At 51.4% G+C, this 13,244-nt stretch overlaps 1 protein-coding gene across 2 annotated transcripts in view; it reads left to right on the plus strand.

Annotated features, from left to right (window-relative positions):
• LOC126184875 (microphthalmia-associated transcription factor) overlaps nt 1-13,244 on the plus strand; it is a 402,286-nt gene that overhangs the window by 77,151 nt on the left and 311,891 nt on the right. The window contains exon 1 of one of the 2 annotated variants that reach the window (XM_049927498.1): nt 12,557-12,786. The exons of the other annotated variant lie outside the window; for it this stretch is intronic. Coding sequence (XP_049783455.1) covers nt 12,566-12,786 — 221 coding nt within the window. The 5' untranslated portion in view covers nt 12,557-12,565. Of the gene's footprint in view, nt 1-12,556; nt 12,787-13,244 lie in introns of those variants that run through there. 2 annotated transcript variants of the gene reach the window in all.

Here is a 13,244-nt window from a genome sequence, read left to right on the forward strand (position 1 = left end):
GTGTTCACCTACAAACTTCATCAGTATTCGACATTCTCGTGCGCGAGGGATACAAACAACTACCAGTAAGCCACCTCGGCGGCACGACAGTAATATTTTGATAATCACGTCCCCTGCATTTCGCTGCCTGTTATCACAACCTGTCCAGTGCCGATGGCCCATCAATTGCGGCCTGAATAATTTAACCCAATAACTCTACCTGTTCCATACAAACGTGGGAAAACATCCTTATATAAGTGAATACGACACTGGTTTTTTACGTCCGTGGGTTGGAATCCCACACTCTCGCTATCTATCAACTAGACCGGCTGGAGCCACTCTCTAGCGCTAGTTTGATTGCTGCCACCCTTCTGCCCTTCTCCCCCCTGCGGGTCCGGGGTAAGAATAGGCCCGAGGTATTCCTGCCTGTCGTACGAGGCGACTAAAAGGAGTTCAACCGTTTCGGCCTTCCATGTGATGGTCCCCCTTGGGGTTTGACCTCCATTTTTCTAAATTTCTACAGAAGTACGAGCCTTTTGGGGAAGGACACCTTACGTGGTGTACCACTGGTCCTAAGTGCACTCAGACCTTGGCACTCAGCATTGCACCGGCGTTGTAACCATACCCACTATTGCTCAAATTGGGCCTAAACGCCTTTTGGGTTGTCCCAGTTACGCCCATAGTGCGTCTCCATCTGCACCAGCGATCATGATGGACTTTCCATGGCACCAGAAATCCAGCACGGTAGCCAGCCCGTTGTGGTGGGGTCGTCATGTACCCTCTAGGTTGTAGCCCCCTGACAACACAGGGATCGTACTGCCGATACCTGAGCTGCACCCTCCCCACGTCGGCCAAGGAGTAGATGCCCGTCTCCTTGGGGCATCAGGACTCCCGGCAATGGTCATCCTGCCAGGTGGCCCTTGCTGCGGCTGGGTGGCGCCCGTGGGGAGAGCCCCTGGTCGGAGTGGGTGGTATCGGGGCGGACGTTTCGCAGATGAAACGTCACCACGTATCGGGTCGCTCTGCGGCCGAGTCTTTTAAAAGAAAAAGTACCGTTTCTGGTTCTGGTTCTCCTGCCCCTTCCCCCTTGGCCACTCCATGGGAGGAGGGACAGGCCCGCCGGCTTGGAGCGAAGTACTTCCCCCGCTATTTAGTCTGTTCTCGGACCGATGGGGGGACATTCGCCACCTCCAAGCCCATGTTCTTTGTTCAGCACATTGAGGACATCTTCGGGGAAATCGAGGCTCTCAGCAAGATGCGTTCAGGGTCCGTACTTATCAAGACCACGTCCGCCACACAGTCGGCGGCGCTCCAGGCGTGCGACCGCCTAGGGGACATCCCAGTCTCCATTGTCCCACATCTGGCACTCAATAGGACGCAGGGGGTTATTTTTCATCGTGACCTCCTGCTACAATCTGATGAGGAGCTCAGGGCCAACCTGGAGCGCCGAGGCGTGCATTTCGTCCGGCGAGTCCAGCGCGGCCCCAAAGACCGTCGCATCGACACTGGGGCCTTTATCCTCGCCTTCGAGGGGGACGTTCTCCCAGAGAAGGTAAAGGTAATGTGCTACCGGTGTGACGTGCGACCCTACGTTCCGCCTCCTATGCGCTGTTTTAGGTGTTTGCGCTTTGGGCACATGTCGTCACGGTGTGAGGCTGAGCCCCTCTGTGGCGATTGTGGCCGTCCTCTTCGTGAGGAACATACATGCACCCCACCACCTCGGTGCGTTAATTGTCCTGGCGTCCACTCGCCTAGATCCTCAGACTGCCCCGCATATCAGAAGGAGAAGAAGATACAAGAAATCAAAACTTTGGATCGGCTGTCTTATTCTGAGGCCAGGAAGAAGTACGACCGCCTCCATCCCGTGCCATTGACCACTTCATTTGCCTCAGTTGTGTCCACTCCTTCCGCGGTATCCTCACCCCTCTCCTATCCCCCCTCCGCCTCCTCCGCCCATCAGGGGGCTCTGCCTCCGCCTCCCAAATCCCTCCCTTCCAAATCCTCCTCCCCCGTGGCCCCCACCCCCTCTGCCCCAGGGGCCATCCTTCCTCCTCCTTCCCCCCACACGCCACCTGAGAAGCGATCCTCTTCTCAGGCGTCCATCGGGGAAACGTTCCGGACCCCGGCTTCCGAGGTCCGGCGTTCCAAAACGGACCCCGCGCGTGAGGACCTTCTTCGGGTCCAGCCCACCGTCCCTGTGCCTCCTCGGCCTTCCAAGAAGGCCTCCAAGAAGAAATCTTTATCCCCCTCTCCACCCCGGCGCGTTTCGACTGACGCTCCATCCGTGAGTCGCCGCTCCCGGCCGTCCTCAGTTTCGCCGGGACGCTCTGCTGCCAGGCGCTCAGCTGGCCTTTCGTCGGCAAATGATGCTGCCCCTCCTACACAACCAGGGACAGCGGCCGCAGCTGGCGACCAGTCGATGGAACCGGATCCGCCTCCCGTCGGTTGTAGCGTTGTTCCCTCGCAACCTGGCCCTCCGCGGCCGTCGAGGTGACCAGCTCTTCCCCCGTCTCGTTCCCACAACTTTTTGACTAGCGATGGCGTTGTTTCATTGGAACATAAGAGGTATTCGATCTCATCGGGAGGAATTACAACTGCTCCTCCGCCTGCACTGTCCGCTCGTCCTTGGACTCCAGGAAACCAAGTTGCGCCCGACTGACCGTATTGCCTTTACCCACTATACCTCGGAGCGGTATGACCTTACCCCTGTGGACGGTGTCCCAGCTCATGGTGGGGTCATGTTGCTCATTCGGGACGACGTCTATTACCATCCCATCCCATTGACCACCCCACTCCAAGCAATAGCTGTCCGCATTACTCTTTCTGCTTTTACTTTTTCAGTTTGTACCATCTACACTCCACCGTCGTCTGCCGTTAGTCGGGCTGACATGATGCACCTGATCGTTCAGCTTCCCCCGCCGTTTTTATTGTTTGGCGACTTCAATGCCCATCATCCCCTTTGGGGCTCTCCTGCATCCTGTCCAAGAGGCTCACTCTTGGCAGATGTCTTAAACCATCTCAATCTTGTCTGCCTCAATACCGGCGCCCCGACTTTCCTCTCGGACTCCACTCATACCTTCTCCCACTTGGACCTCTCAATATGTTCTACCACTCTTGCCCGTCGGTTCGAGTGGTATGTCCTTTCTGACACCTATTCGAGCGACCACTTCCCCTGTGTCGTTCGTCTCCTGCACCACACCCCATCCCCACGTCCTTCGAGCTGGAACATACTGAAAGCTGACTGGGGACTTTACTCATCCCTGGCGACCTTTCCGGACCACGATTTTCCCAGTTGTGACAGTCAGGTCGAATACCTCTCGGCTGTTATCATCCATGCTGCCGAACGTTCCATTCCTCGTACTACTTCTTCACGTCGCGTTTCCGTCCCCTGGTGGAACGAGGCTTGTAGGGACGCTATCCGTGCTCGACGACGTGCTTTACGCACCTTTCGCCGCCATCCTACGTTGGCGAATTGCATTGAATACAAACGACTCCGAGCGCAATGCCGTAGAGTCATCAAAGACAGCAAAAAAGCCTGTTGGGCCTCTTTCACCGGCTCCTTTAACAGTTTTACTCCTTCTTCCGTCGTTTGGGGTAGCCTGCGCCGGCTGTCGGGCATTAAGGCCCACTCCTCGGTACCTGGCCTGACCTCAGGTAATGCGGTCCTTGTTGATCCGGTGGCTGTCGCCAACGCCTTTGGCCGCTTTTTCGAGGAGGTTTCAAGCTCCGCCCATTACCATCCTGCCTTCCTTCCCAGGAAAGAGGCAGAAGAGGCTCGGCGACCTTCCTTCCACTCGCTGAATCTGGAAACCTATAATGCCCCCTTTACTATGCGGGAACTCGAACGTGCGCTTGCACTGTCCCGGTCCTCTGCTCCGGGGCCGGATGCCATTCACGTTCAGATGCTGGCACACCTTTCTCCGGCGGGCAAAAGCTTCCTTCTCCGTACCTACAATCGCGTCTGGACCGAAGGTCAAGTCCCCATGCGTTGGCGTGACGCCGTTGTTGTTCCTATACCCAAACCCGGGAAGGATAGACACCTTCCTTCTAGTTACCGCCCCATTTCTCTTACAAGCTGTGTCTGTAAGGTGATGGAGCGCATGGTTAATGCTCGGTTAGTCTGGATTCTTGAATCTCGACGGCTCCTTACTAATGTCCAATGTGGCTTTCGTCGCCGCCGCTCCGCTGTTGACCACCTCGTGACCTTGTCGACATTCATCATGAACAACTTTTTGCGAAGGCGCCAAACGGTAGCCGTGTTCTTCGACTTGGAGAAGGCTTATGACACCTGTTGGAGAGGAGGTATCCTCCGCACTATGCACAGGTGGGGCCTACGCGGTCGCCTGCCCCTTTTTATTGATTCCTTTTTAACGGAACGAAAGTTTAGGGTACGTGTGGGCTCCGTATTGTCCGACGTCTTCCTCCAGGAGAACGGAGTGCCTCAGGGCTCCGTCTTGAGCGTAGCCCTTTTTGCCATCGCGATCAATCCCATTATGGATTGCATTCCACCTAATGTCTCAGGCTCTCTCTTTGTCGATGACTTCGCGATCTACTGCAGTGCCCAGAGAACATGCCTCCTGGAGCGCTGCCTTCAGCGTTGTCTAGACAGCCTCTACTCATGGAGCGTGGCAAATGGCTTCCGGTTCTCTGAAGAAAAGACGGTTTGTATCAACTTTTGGCGATATAAAGCGTTCCTTCCGCCATCCTTACATCTCGGTCCCGTTGTTCTCCCATTCGTGGACACAACTAAGTTTCTAGGGCTCACGTTGGACAGGAAACTGTGTTGGTCTCCACACGTCTCTTATTTGGCGGCCCGTTGTACACGTTCCCTTAATGTCCTCAGAGTTCTTAGCGGTTCATCTTGGGGAGCGGATCGCACTGTCCTGCTTCGCTTGTATCGGTCCATAGTCCGATCGAAGCTGGATTATGGGAGCTTCGTCTACTCGTCCGCTCGGCCGTCCCTCTTACGCCGGCTCAACTCCATCCACCATCGGGGGTTACGTCTTGCGACCGGAGCCTTCTACACTAGTCCTGTCGAGAGTCTTTATGCTGAAGCTGCCGAGTTACCGTTGACCTACCGGCGCGACGTACTGCTGTGTCGGTATGCCTGCCGGCTGTCGTCTATGCCCGACCACCCCACTTACAAGTCCTTCTTCGCCGATTCTCTCGACCGTCAGTACGGGTTGTATGTGTCTGCCCTGCTGCCCCCCGGAGTCCGCTTCCGTCGCCTGCTTCGACAGTTGGATTTTGCCCTCCCTACCACCTTCAGAGAGGGTGAGAGCCCGACACCACCTTGGCTCCAGGCTCCGGTTCGTATTTATCTCGACCTCAGCTCACTCCCGAAGGATGGTACTCCGGCTGCAATGTATTGCTCACGGTTTGCCGAACTTCGTGCTCGACTTGCCAGTCACACCTTTATTTACACCGATGGCTCCAAAACTGACGATGGTGTCGGCTGTGCCTTTGTCGTCGGGGCCGCCACATTTAAATACAGGCTCCTCGACCAGTGTTCCAGCTTTACGGCCGAGCTTTTTGCTCTCCATCAGGCCGTTCAGTATGCCCGCCGCCACCACCATTCATCATATGTACTCTGCTCTGACTCCCTCAGTGCTCTTCAGAGCCTTGGAGCTCCCTATCCGGTCCATCCCTTGATACAACGGATACAGCAGTCCCTCCATTCTTTGGCTGATAATGGTGGTTCTGTCAGCTTTCTGTGGGTTCCCGGACATGTGGGAGTGCCTGGGAATGAGGCTGCGGATGCTGCAGCCAGGGCTGCAGTCCTCCTGCCTCGGCCAGCCTCCCATTGTGTCCCGTCATCCGACGTTCGTGGGGATGTCTGTAAGAGGCTTGTGTCGTTGTGGTGGGATGCTTGGTCATCCCTCCAAGGAAACAAGCTCCGGGCAGTAAAACCGCTACCAACTGCTTGGACAACATCCTCCCGACCATCTCGGCGCGAGGAGGTCCTTCTGACCAGGTTGCGGATTGGGCATTGCCGGTTTAGCCACCGCTACCTGCTCTCCGGTGACCCAGCCCCGCAGTGCCCTTGTGGTCAGGCATTAACAGTGCGCCATGTTTTATTGTCGTGTCCCCGTTTTAGTCAATTTCGTGTTGTCCTGTCCCTGCCATCTACTTTACCGGATGTTTTAGCTGATGACGCTCGAGCAGCTGCTCGTATTCTGCGTTTTATAACTTTAACTGGCTTGTCCAAGGACATTTAATCTTTTTACTTATTTTGTCTGCATCTTTGTCGGGTCCTTCTGGTGTCCCCTCCATCCCCTTGAGTTTTACCAGATTCCATGTGCTCAAACAACAGTGACTGGGCGCTAATGACCTCAGCAGTTGAGCGCCCTTAAACCCAACCAAAAAAAAAAAAAAAAAAAAAAAAAACTTCTGCCCTTCTCCTGCTTCGCCGCGCCTGTCAACTAGTCTGGCTAGAGTCGCCCTCTAGTGCCGTGTTGATAGGTGCAGCCTTGTTTGTTGCAGTTTCCTGTCTTTGCCATGTTTCGTCCTCGCCGCCATTTCCCTATTTTCGCGGCCGCCGTCGCCGTGTGTTGCTGACGTCTTGGAGGCACTTCGTCGCCGGCCACTTGCTCATCGCTTACAATTCGTCGTCGTCGTCGTCGTCGTCGTCCTCGCGCCGCTTCTGTGGCCACCTACATCACTCACTGCCACTCATTGCTGTCCGCCATCACGGATCTTCCCACCACGTCAATAATCTATAGGCTGTCCGAAAAGTCTTTCCCTGATTACATAAATTGATAACTCAGGCTAGAAGTAAGATACAAATATGAAACTGGTGTCTAATTGTTTACAAACTATCAAAGTTTTTTTCACACATCAGTAAACTTCCACATGAGCACCCTTGGTAGCACGTGGCACATCTAGGCGATATTCAATTTCCGTCCACACATTAGCCAACATCACTGCAGTCCGGAACCGCGAGGCTGCTACGGTCGCAGGTTCGAATCCTGCCTCGGGCATGGGTGTGTGTGATGTCCTTAGGTTAGTTAGGTTTAAGTAGTTCTAAGTTCTAGGGGACTTATGACCTCAGATGTTGTGTCCCATAGTGCTCAGAGCCATTTGAACCAACATCACTGGAGGGATCGATTCAACGACTGTGGTTATCCGTTGCCGCAGGGTTTCAAGGTGTGGTACACGTGTTCGGTAGACCTCGTCCTTGACATAACCCCATAAAAAGAAGTCTAATGGGTTTATGTCAGGAGAGCGTGGAGGCCAAACCGTTGGCCCATCACGACCAATCCATCGCCCAGGAAAGGTCATATCGAGATAGGCACGGACGTCCAAACCCCAATGAGGCGGTGCACCGTCTTGCTGAAACAAGACATCGGGGTGATACTGAAGCAGCTGAGGAACAGCATACAGTTGCAACATGTCCACTGCAGATGTGATGGCAGCCCCTGCGAAGAAGAATGGCCCGATAATTCGATCGTGCAATAGCGCGCACCAAACATTCACCTTTGGACTGCCTCTGGTGCACTCCATGACCACGCCAGGGGGTTGTGAACCCCAAATGCGCACATTATATCGATTTACTACTCCACTGACAAAAAAGGTCGCTTCATCGGAAAAGGCAATTCGTCTGAGATAACCATCATCGTCCTCGATACGTGATAGCATTTCGACTGCAAAGTCATATCGACGTGTTCTGTCATTGGGCAACAAGGCCTGAACGATTTGCACTTTGTATGCACGAAACAATAAACGTTTGTGTAAAATGTCATGGACAGAGCTTTTTGGCATCTGTAATTCACGTGAGGCCCTGCGCACCGATTTCTTCGGACTTCGCAGAAAAGACTGCCTTACAGCTTCCACCCTGTCTGCTGAGGTTCTTGGTCGACCAGACCTCGGAAGGTCAGTAACCGATCCTGTGTTCTTGAACCTCTCATACCAGGCTTAAATACTCTTGACATCAGGTGGATTCCTTCCAAATGTTGTGTGGAAGTGTGTCTGCACTGTGGTTGGTGATCGTGTCTCATGGTACCACAGGACACTGTGCCTTCTCCTGATTGGTGAACATGGCTTCTTGGGCACTGCATCTCATCCACTACTTACGTACTGCGAACCTAAAACAGAAAAAAACTTTGATAGTTGTAAACAATTCGACACAAGTTTCATATTTGTATCTTACTTCTAGCGTGAGTTATCAATTTATGTAATCAGGGAAAGACTTTTCGGACACCCTGTATGTCTCCCCATCTCTTGCTGCCACTGTCACCTCATAGAGTGCGTCATCTCATCCACCACCTACATCTGTCCTCTATATACAATTTGCTCACCATTCCCACATCTCCCTACCAGTTCTCTTTCAGTCAAGAAGTACCAGCCACCACATCTATCATTCCTGTTCGATTTACAGCCTGACGTGCAACACTATCAACGCCTGACGCCCTGAGCAATCCTTTCACAAGCTGCAACACACCAGTTGACGCAAGCCATGCTGAAGGACCTGCACAACCCGCAGTTAGACCTCTAGAAGGGCGTATCCCACCAACTCCCATCCCACAATTATCTTTTCCTCCAACAGTCAGCAAGAGATCACTAAGTGAAGGTTGATTCCTCCAAAGAAAAAGACGGCAACCAGCCATTATTAATAATCCAGAATGAGATTTTCACTCTGCAGCGGAGTGTGCGCTGATATGAAACTTCCTGGCAGATTAAAACTGTGTGCCGGACCGAGACTCGAACTCGGGACCTTTGCCTTTCGCGGGCAAGTGCTCTACCATCTGAGCTATCCAATCACGACTCACGCCCCGTCCACACAGCTTTACTTCTACCAGTATCTCGTCTCCTACCTTCCAAACTTTACAGAAGCTCTCCTGCGAACCTGGCAGAATTAGCACTCCTGAAAGAAAGGACATTGCGGTGACATGGCATAGCCCGCGAAAGGCAAAGGTCAGGTCGCGAGTTCGAGTCTCGGTCCGGCACACAGTTTTAATCTGCCAGGAAGTTTCACTATCAATAATGTTATTTACGTAAGTAAATAGCGCCGTAAGGGGTTTCGAGCTGACAGGTTCATCTTCAGACAGCTGTTCACAAGATACACATTTGTTTGAAGATTACATAAGTTTTTTGATCTTTATCCCTCCTTGTGGTGAAAGATTTTTATAATGGTGGTGCCGTCGAAAATCCCGCATAATTTTGTTGTAAGAACAATGAAACCCGCCCCGATATTCATGTGTAGTATCACACACACTAGTGTGCAAAACGGAAAGATGAAAATAACATTCGAATGATGTGTCATTGCCGAGTAACGTTGCTCGATAAAGGATGGACTATACATAGAAAGAGCCGCTACAGTATAGTACAGAAGATAACTGAAAGAAATACGGAATGCGAAGAACAGAAATTACGCCAGAGTGGCCGAGCGGTTCTAGGCGCTACAGTCTGGAACCGAGCGACCGCTACGCTCGCAGGTTCGAATCCTGCCTCGGGCATGGCTGTGTGTGATGCACTTAGGTTAGTTAGGTTTAATTAGTTGTAAGTTCTAGGGGACTGATGACCTCAGATGTTAAGTCCCATAGTGCTCAGAGCCATTTGAACCATTTTTCACGCTGGAGGAAGGCCATAGAACGTGATGGAGATTACGTGGAGAAATGGGGTGTGTAGATAAAACACAATTCTTTCGTGTGTGTAATTCTCATTATGTTCAATAAAGAGTTGTTGAAGAAAAAATGCGGTTCATTACTTTCTGGTCAACCCTCGTACCAACAGATCAGAGGAAACGCAGATTTGCACAAGACAGACAGCAAAAAATCGCACTGACTAATATAATAAACCAATATTTATATACTTGCTGCGGAAATGGTCACACCAACGATCTTGTTATTGAAGTAGAAGTTTGAAGACGAACGTGACGGGGTCTAATAACTCAGAAGTTTTTACCTTCAGCGACCTTAGTCTGTTCCCCAGGGAAGCGTCCTCGGATCTCTGCTGTTCCTGATCTATATAAATGACCTGGGTGACAATCTGAGCAGTTCTCTTAGGTTGTTCGCAGATGATGCTGTAATTTACCGTCTAGTAAGGTCATCCGAAGACCAGTATCAGTTGCAAAGCGATTTGGAAAATATTGCTGTATTGTGTGACAGGTGGCAGTTGACGCTAAATAACGAAAAGTGTGAGGTGATCCATATGAGTTCCAAAAGAAATCAGTTGGAATTCGATTACTCGATAAATAGTACAATCCTCAAGGCTGTCAATTCAACTAAATACCTGGGTGTTAAAATTACGAACAACTTCATCTACATCCACACTCCGACGGTGTGTGGCGGAGGGTACCCTGAGTACCTCTATTGCTTCTCCCTTCTATTCCAGTCTCGTATTGTTCGTGGAAAAAAGGATTGTCGGTATGCTTCTGTGTGGGCTCTAATCTCTCTGATTTTATCCTCATGGTCTCTTCGCGAGATATACGTAGGAGGGAGCAATATACTGCTTGAGTCTTCGTTGAAGGTATGTTCTCGAAACTTCAACAAATGCCCGTACCGAGCTACTGAGGGTTTCTCCGGCAGAGCCTTCCACAGGAGTTTATCTATCATCTCCTTATCTCTTCTATCAACCCTATCCGGTACGGATCCCACACTGCTGAGCAGTATTCAGGCAGTGGGCGGACAAGCATACTGTAACCTACTTCCTTTGTTTTCGGATTGCATTTCCTTAGGATTCTTCCAATGAATCTCAGTCTGGCATCTGCATTACCGACGATCAACTTTATATGATCATTCCATTTTAAATCACTCCTAATGCGTACTCCCAGATAATTTATGGAATTAACTGCTTCCAGTTGATGACCTGCTATTTTGTAGCTAAATGATATGGGATCTATCTTTCTATGTATTCATAGCACATGACACTTGTCTACATTGAGATTCAATTGCCATTCCCTGCACCATGCGTCAATTCGCTGCAGATCCTCCTGCATTTCAGTACAATTTTCCATTGTTACAACCTCTCGATACACCACAGCATCATCCGCAAAAAGCCTCAGTGAACTTCCGATGTCATCCACAAGGTCATTTATGTATATTGTGAACAGCAACGGTCCTACGACACTCCCCTGCGGCACACCTGAAATCACTCTTACTTCGGGAGACTTCTCTCCATTGAGAATGACATGCTGCGTTCTGTTATCTAGGAACTCTTCAATCCAATCACACAATTGGTCTGATAGTCCATATGCTCTTACTTTGTTCATTAAATGACTGTGGGGAACTGTATCGAACGCCTTGCGGAAGTCAAGAAACACGGCATCTACCTGTGAACCCGTGTCTATGGCCCTCTGAGTCTCGTGGACGAATAGCACGACCTGGGTTTCACACGACCGTCTTTTTCGAAACCCATGCTGATTCCTACAGAGTAGATTTCTAGTCTCCAGAAAAGTCATTATACTCGAACATAATACGTGTTCCAAAATTCTACAACTGATCGACGTTAGAGATATAGGTCTATAGTTCTGCACATCTGTTCGACGTCCCTTCTTGAAAACGGGGATGACCTGTGCCCTTTTCCAATCCTTTGGAACGCTACGCTCTTCTAGAGACCTACTTCAGTTGGAAGGACCACATAGATAATATTGTGGGGAAGGCGAGCCTAAGGTTGCGTTTCATTGGCAAGACACTTAGAAGATGCAACAAGTACACTAAAGAGACAGCTTACGCTAAACTCGTTCGTCCTCTGTTAGAATTTTGCTGCGCGGTGTGGGATCATTACCAGGTGGGATTGACGGAGGACATCGAAAGGGTGCAAAAAGGGGCAGCTCGTTTTGTATTATCACGTAATAGGGGAGAGAGTGTGGCAGATATGATACGCGAGTTGGGATGGAAGTCATTAAAGCAAAGACGTTTTTCAAAAATGATTCAAATGGCTCTGAGCATCACACACATCCATGCCCGAGGCAGGATTCGAACCTGCGACCGTAGCAGTCCCGCGGTTCCGGACTGAGCGCCTAGAACCGCTAGACCACCGCGGCCGGCCACAAAGACGTTTTTTGTCGCGGCGAGATCTATTTACGAAATTTCAGTCACCAACTTTCTCGTCCGAATGCGAAAATATTTTGTTGAGCCCAACCTACATAGGTAGGAATGATCATCAAAATAAAATAAGAGAAATCAGAGCTCGAACAGAAAGGTTTAGGTGTTCGTTTTTTCCGCGCGCTGTTCGGGAGTGGAATGGTAGGGAGATAGTATGATTGTGGTTCGTTGAACCCTCTGCCAAGCACTTAAATGTGAATTGCAGAGTAGTCATGTAGATGTATGTGGTCTGTAGTGAACTTGTTTCCGAGTTTAGGCTCGAGTAGTACTCGAGTAGTGAGCTCCGAATATTCCGAAATACTGTAATAATTTGGGCGTCGGAGCCGAAATTTTCCGATCGTTCGGAGTCTGTTGTTGCTTAGGGCTGTTGCCGCCTGTCAGGTTAAATTATAGGCAGAGTCTCTCGGATAAAATTAAAGTATCCGGGCGGAGAGTTTTGACGAGGCGAGGATGGCAGAAATAGCCGTGACGGTGCGCGCGCACTGCGGCGCGTACTGGGCGGCAGTCGGTGCTGGGCAGTGCGGGCGCGACCGCGGCGCGGCATGGAGGCGACGCCGGCGCACACGCAGCGGCAGCTCAGCGAGTTCCAGGAGATCATCCGGCGCATGGACTCCGTGCTGGCGCCGCGCGCGCACTCGGTGCGCGTCAACATCGGCATCGACGAGGACCTCAAGATGATCCTCGACATGGACCCCAGCATCATGGACGCCACCACCCCGGCCGTCACTGAGCCCGCCGTCGTCGTGCCGCCGCGTCCCACCTGGTAAACAAACCGCCACGGGGTTCTGCCAGTGCCGGCGAGAGCCGATATTGCGTGTGCTCCCTATCACCACTACTTGTGCTGTCACGATTTTCGCAGTCTTTTTTTCACGTCGCGAGAACTACTTTACGAATTAAATATCGTGTTGCGACACACCGGGTAGTTACATTGTAGTTGGTTGGTTGGTTGTTTGGGGAAGGAGACCAGACAGCGTGGGCATCGGTCTCATCGGATTAGGGAAGGAAGTCGGCCGTGCCCTTTCAGAGGAACCATCCCGGCATTTGCCTGGAGTGATTTAGGGAAATCACGGAAAACCTAAATCAGGATGGCCGGACGCGGGATTGAACCGTCGTCCTCCGGAATGCGAGTCCAGTGTCTAACCACTGCGCCACCTCGCTCGGTAGTTGCATTGTAATGCAATGACTGTGTGGGTCGGGAACTGTTCCTCAGCAGAAAGCGAC

Source organism: Schistocerca cancellata, chromosome 4 (assembly GCF_023864275.1).
Source record: "Schistocerca cancellata isolate TAMUIC-IGC-003103 chromosome 4, iqSchCanc2.1, whole genome shotgun sequence".
Classification (NCBI taxonomy): Eukaryota; Metazoa; Arthropoda; class Insecta; order Orthoptera; family Acrididae; genus Schistocerca; species Schistocerca cancellata.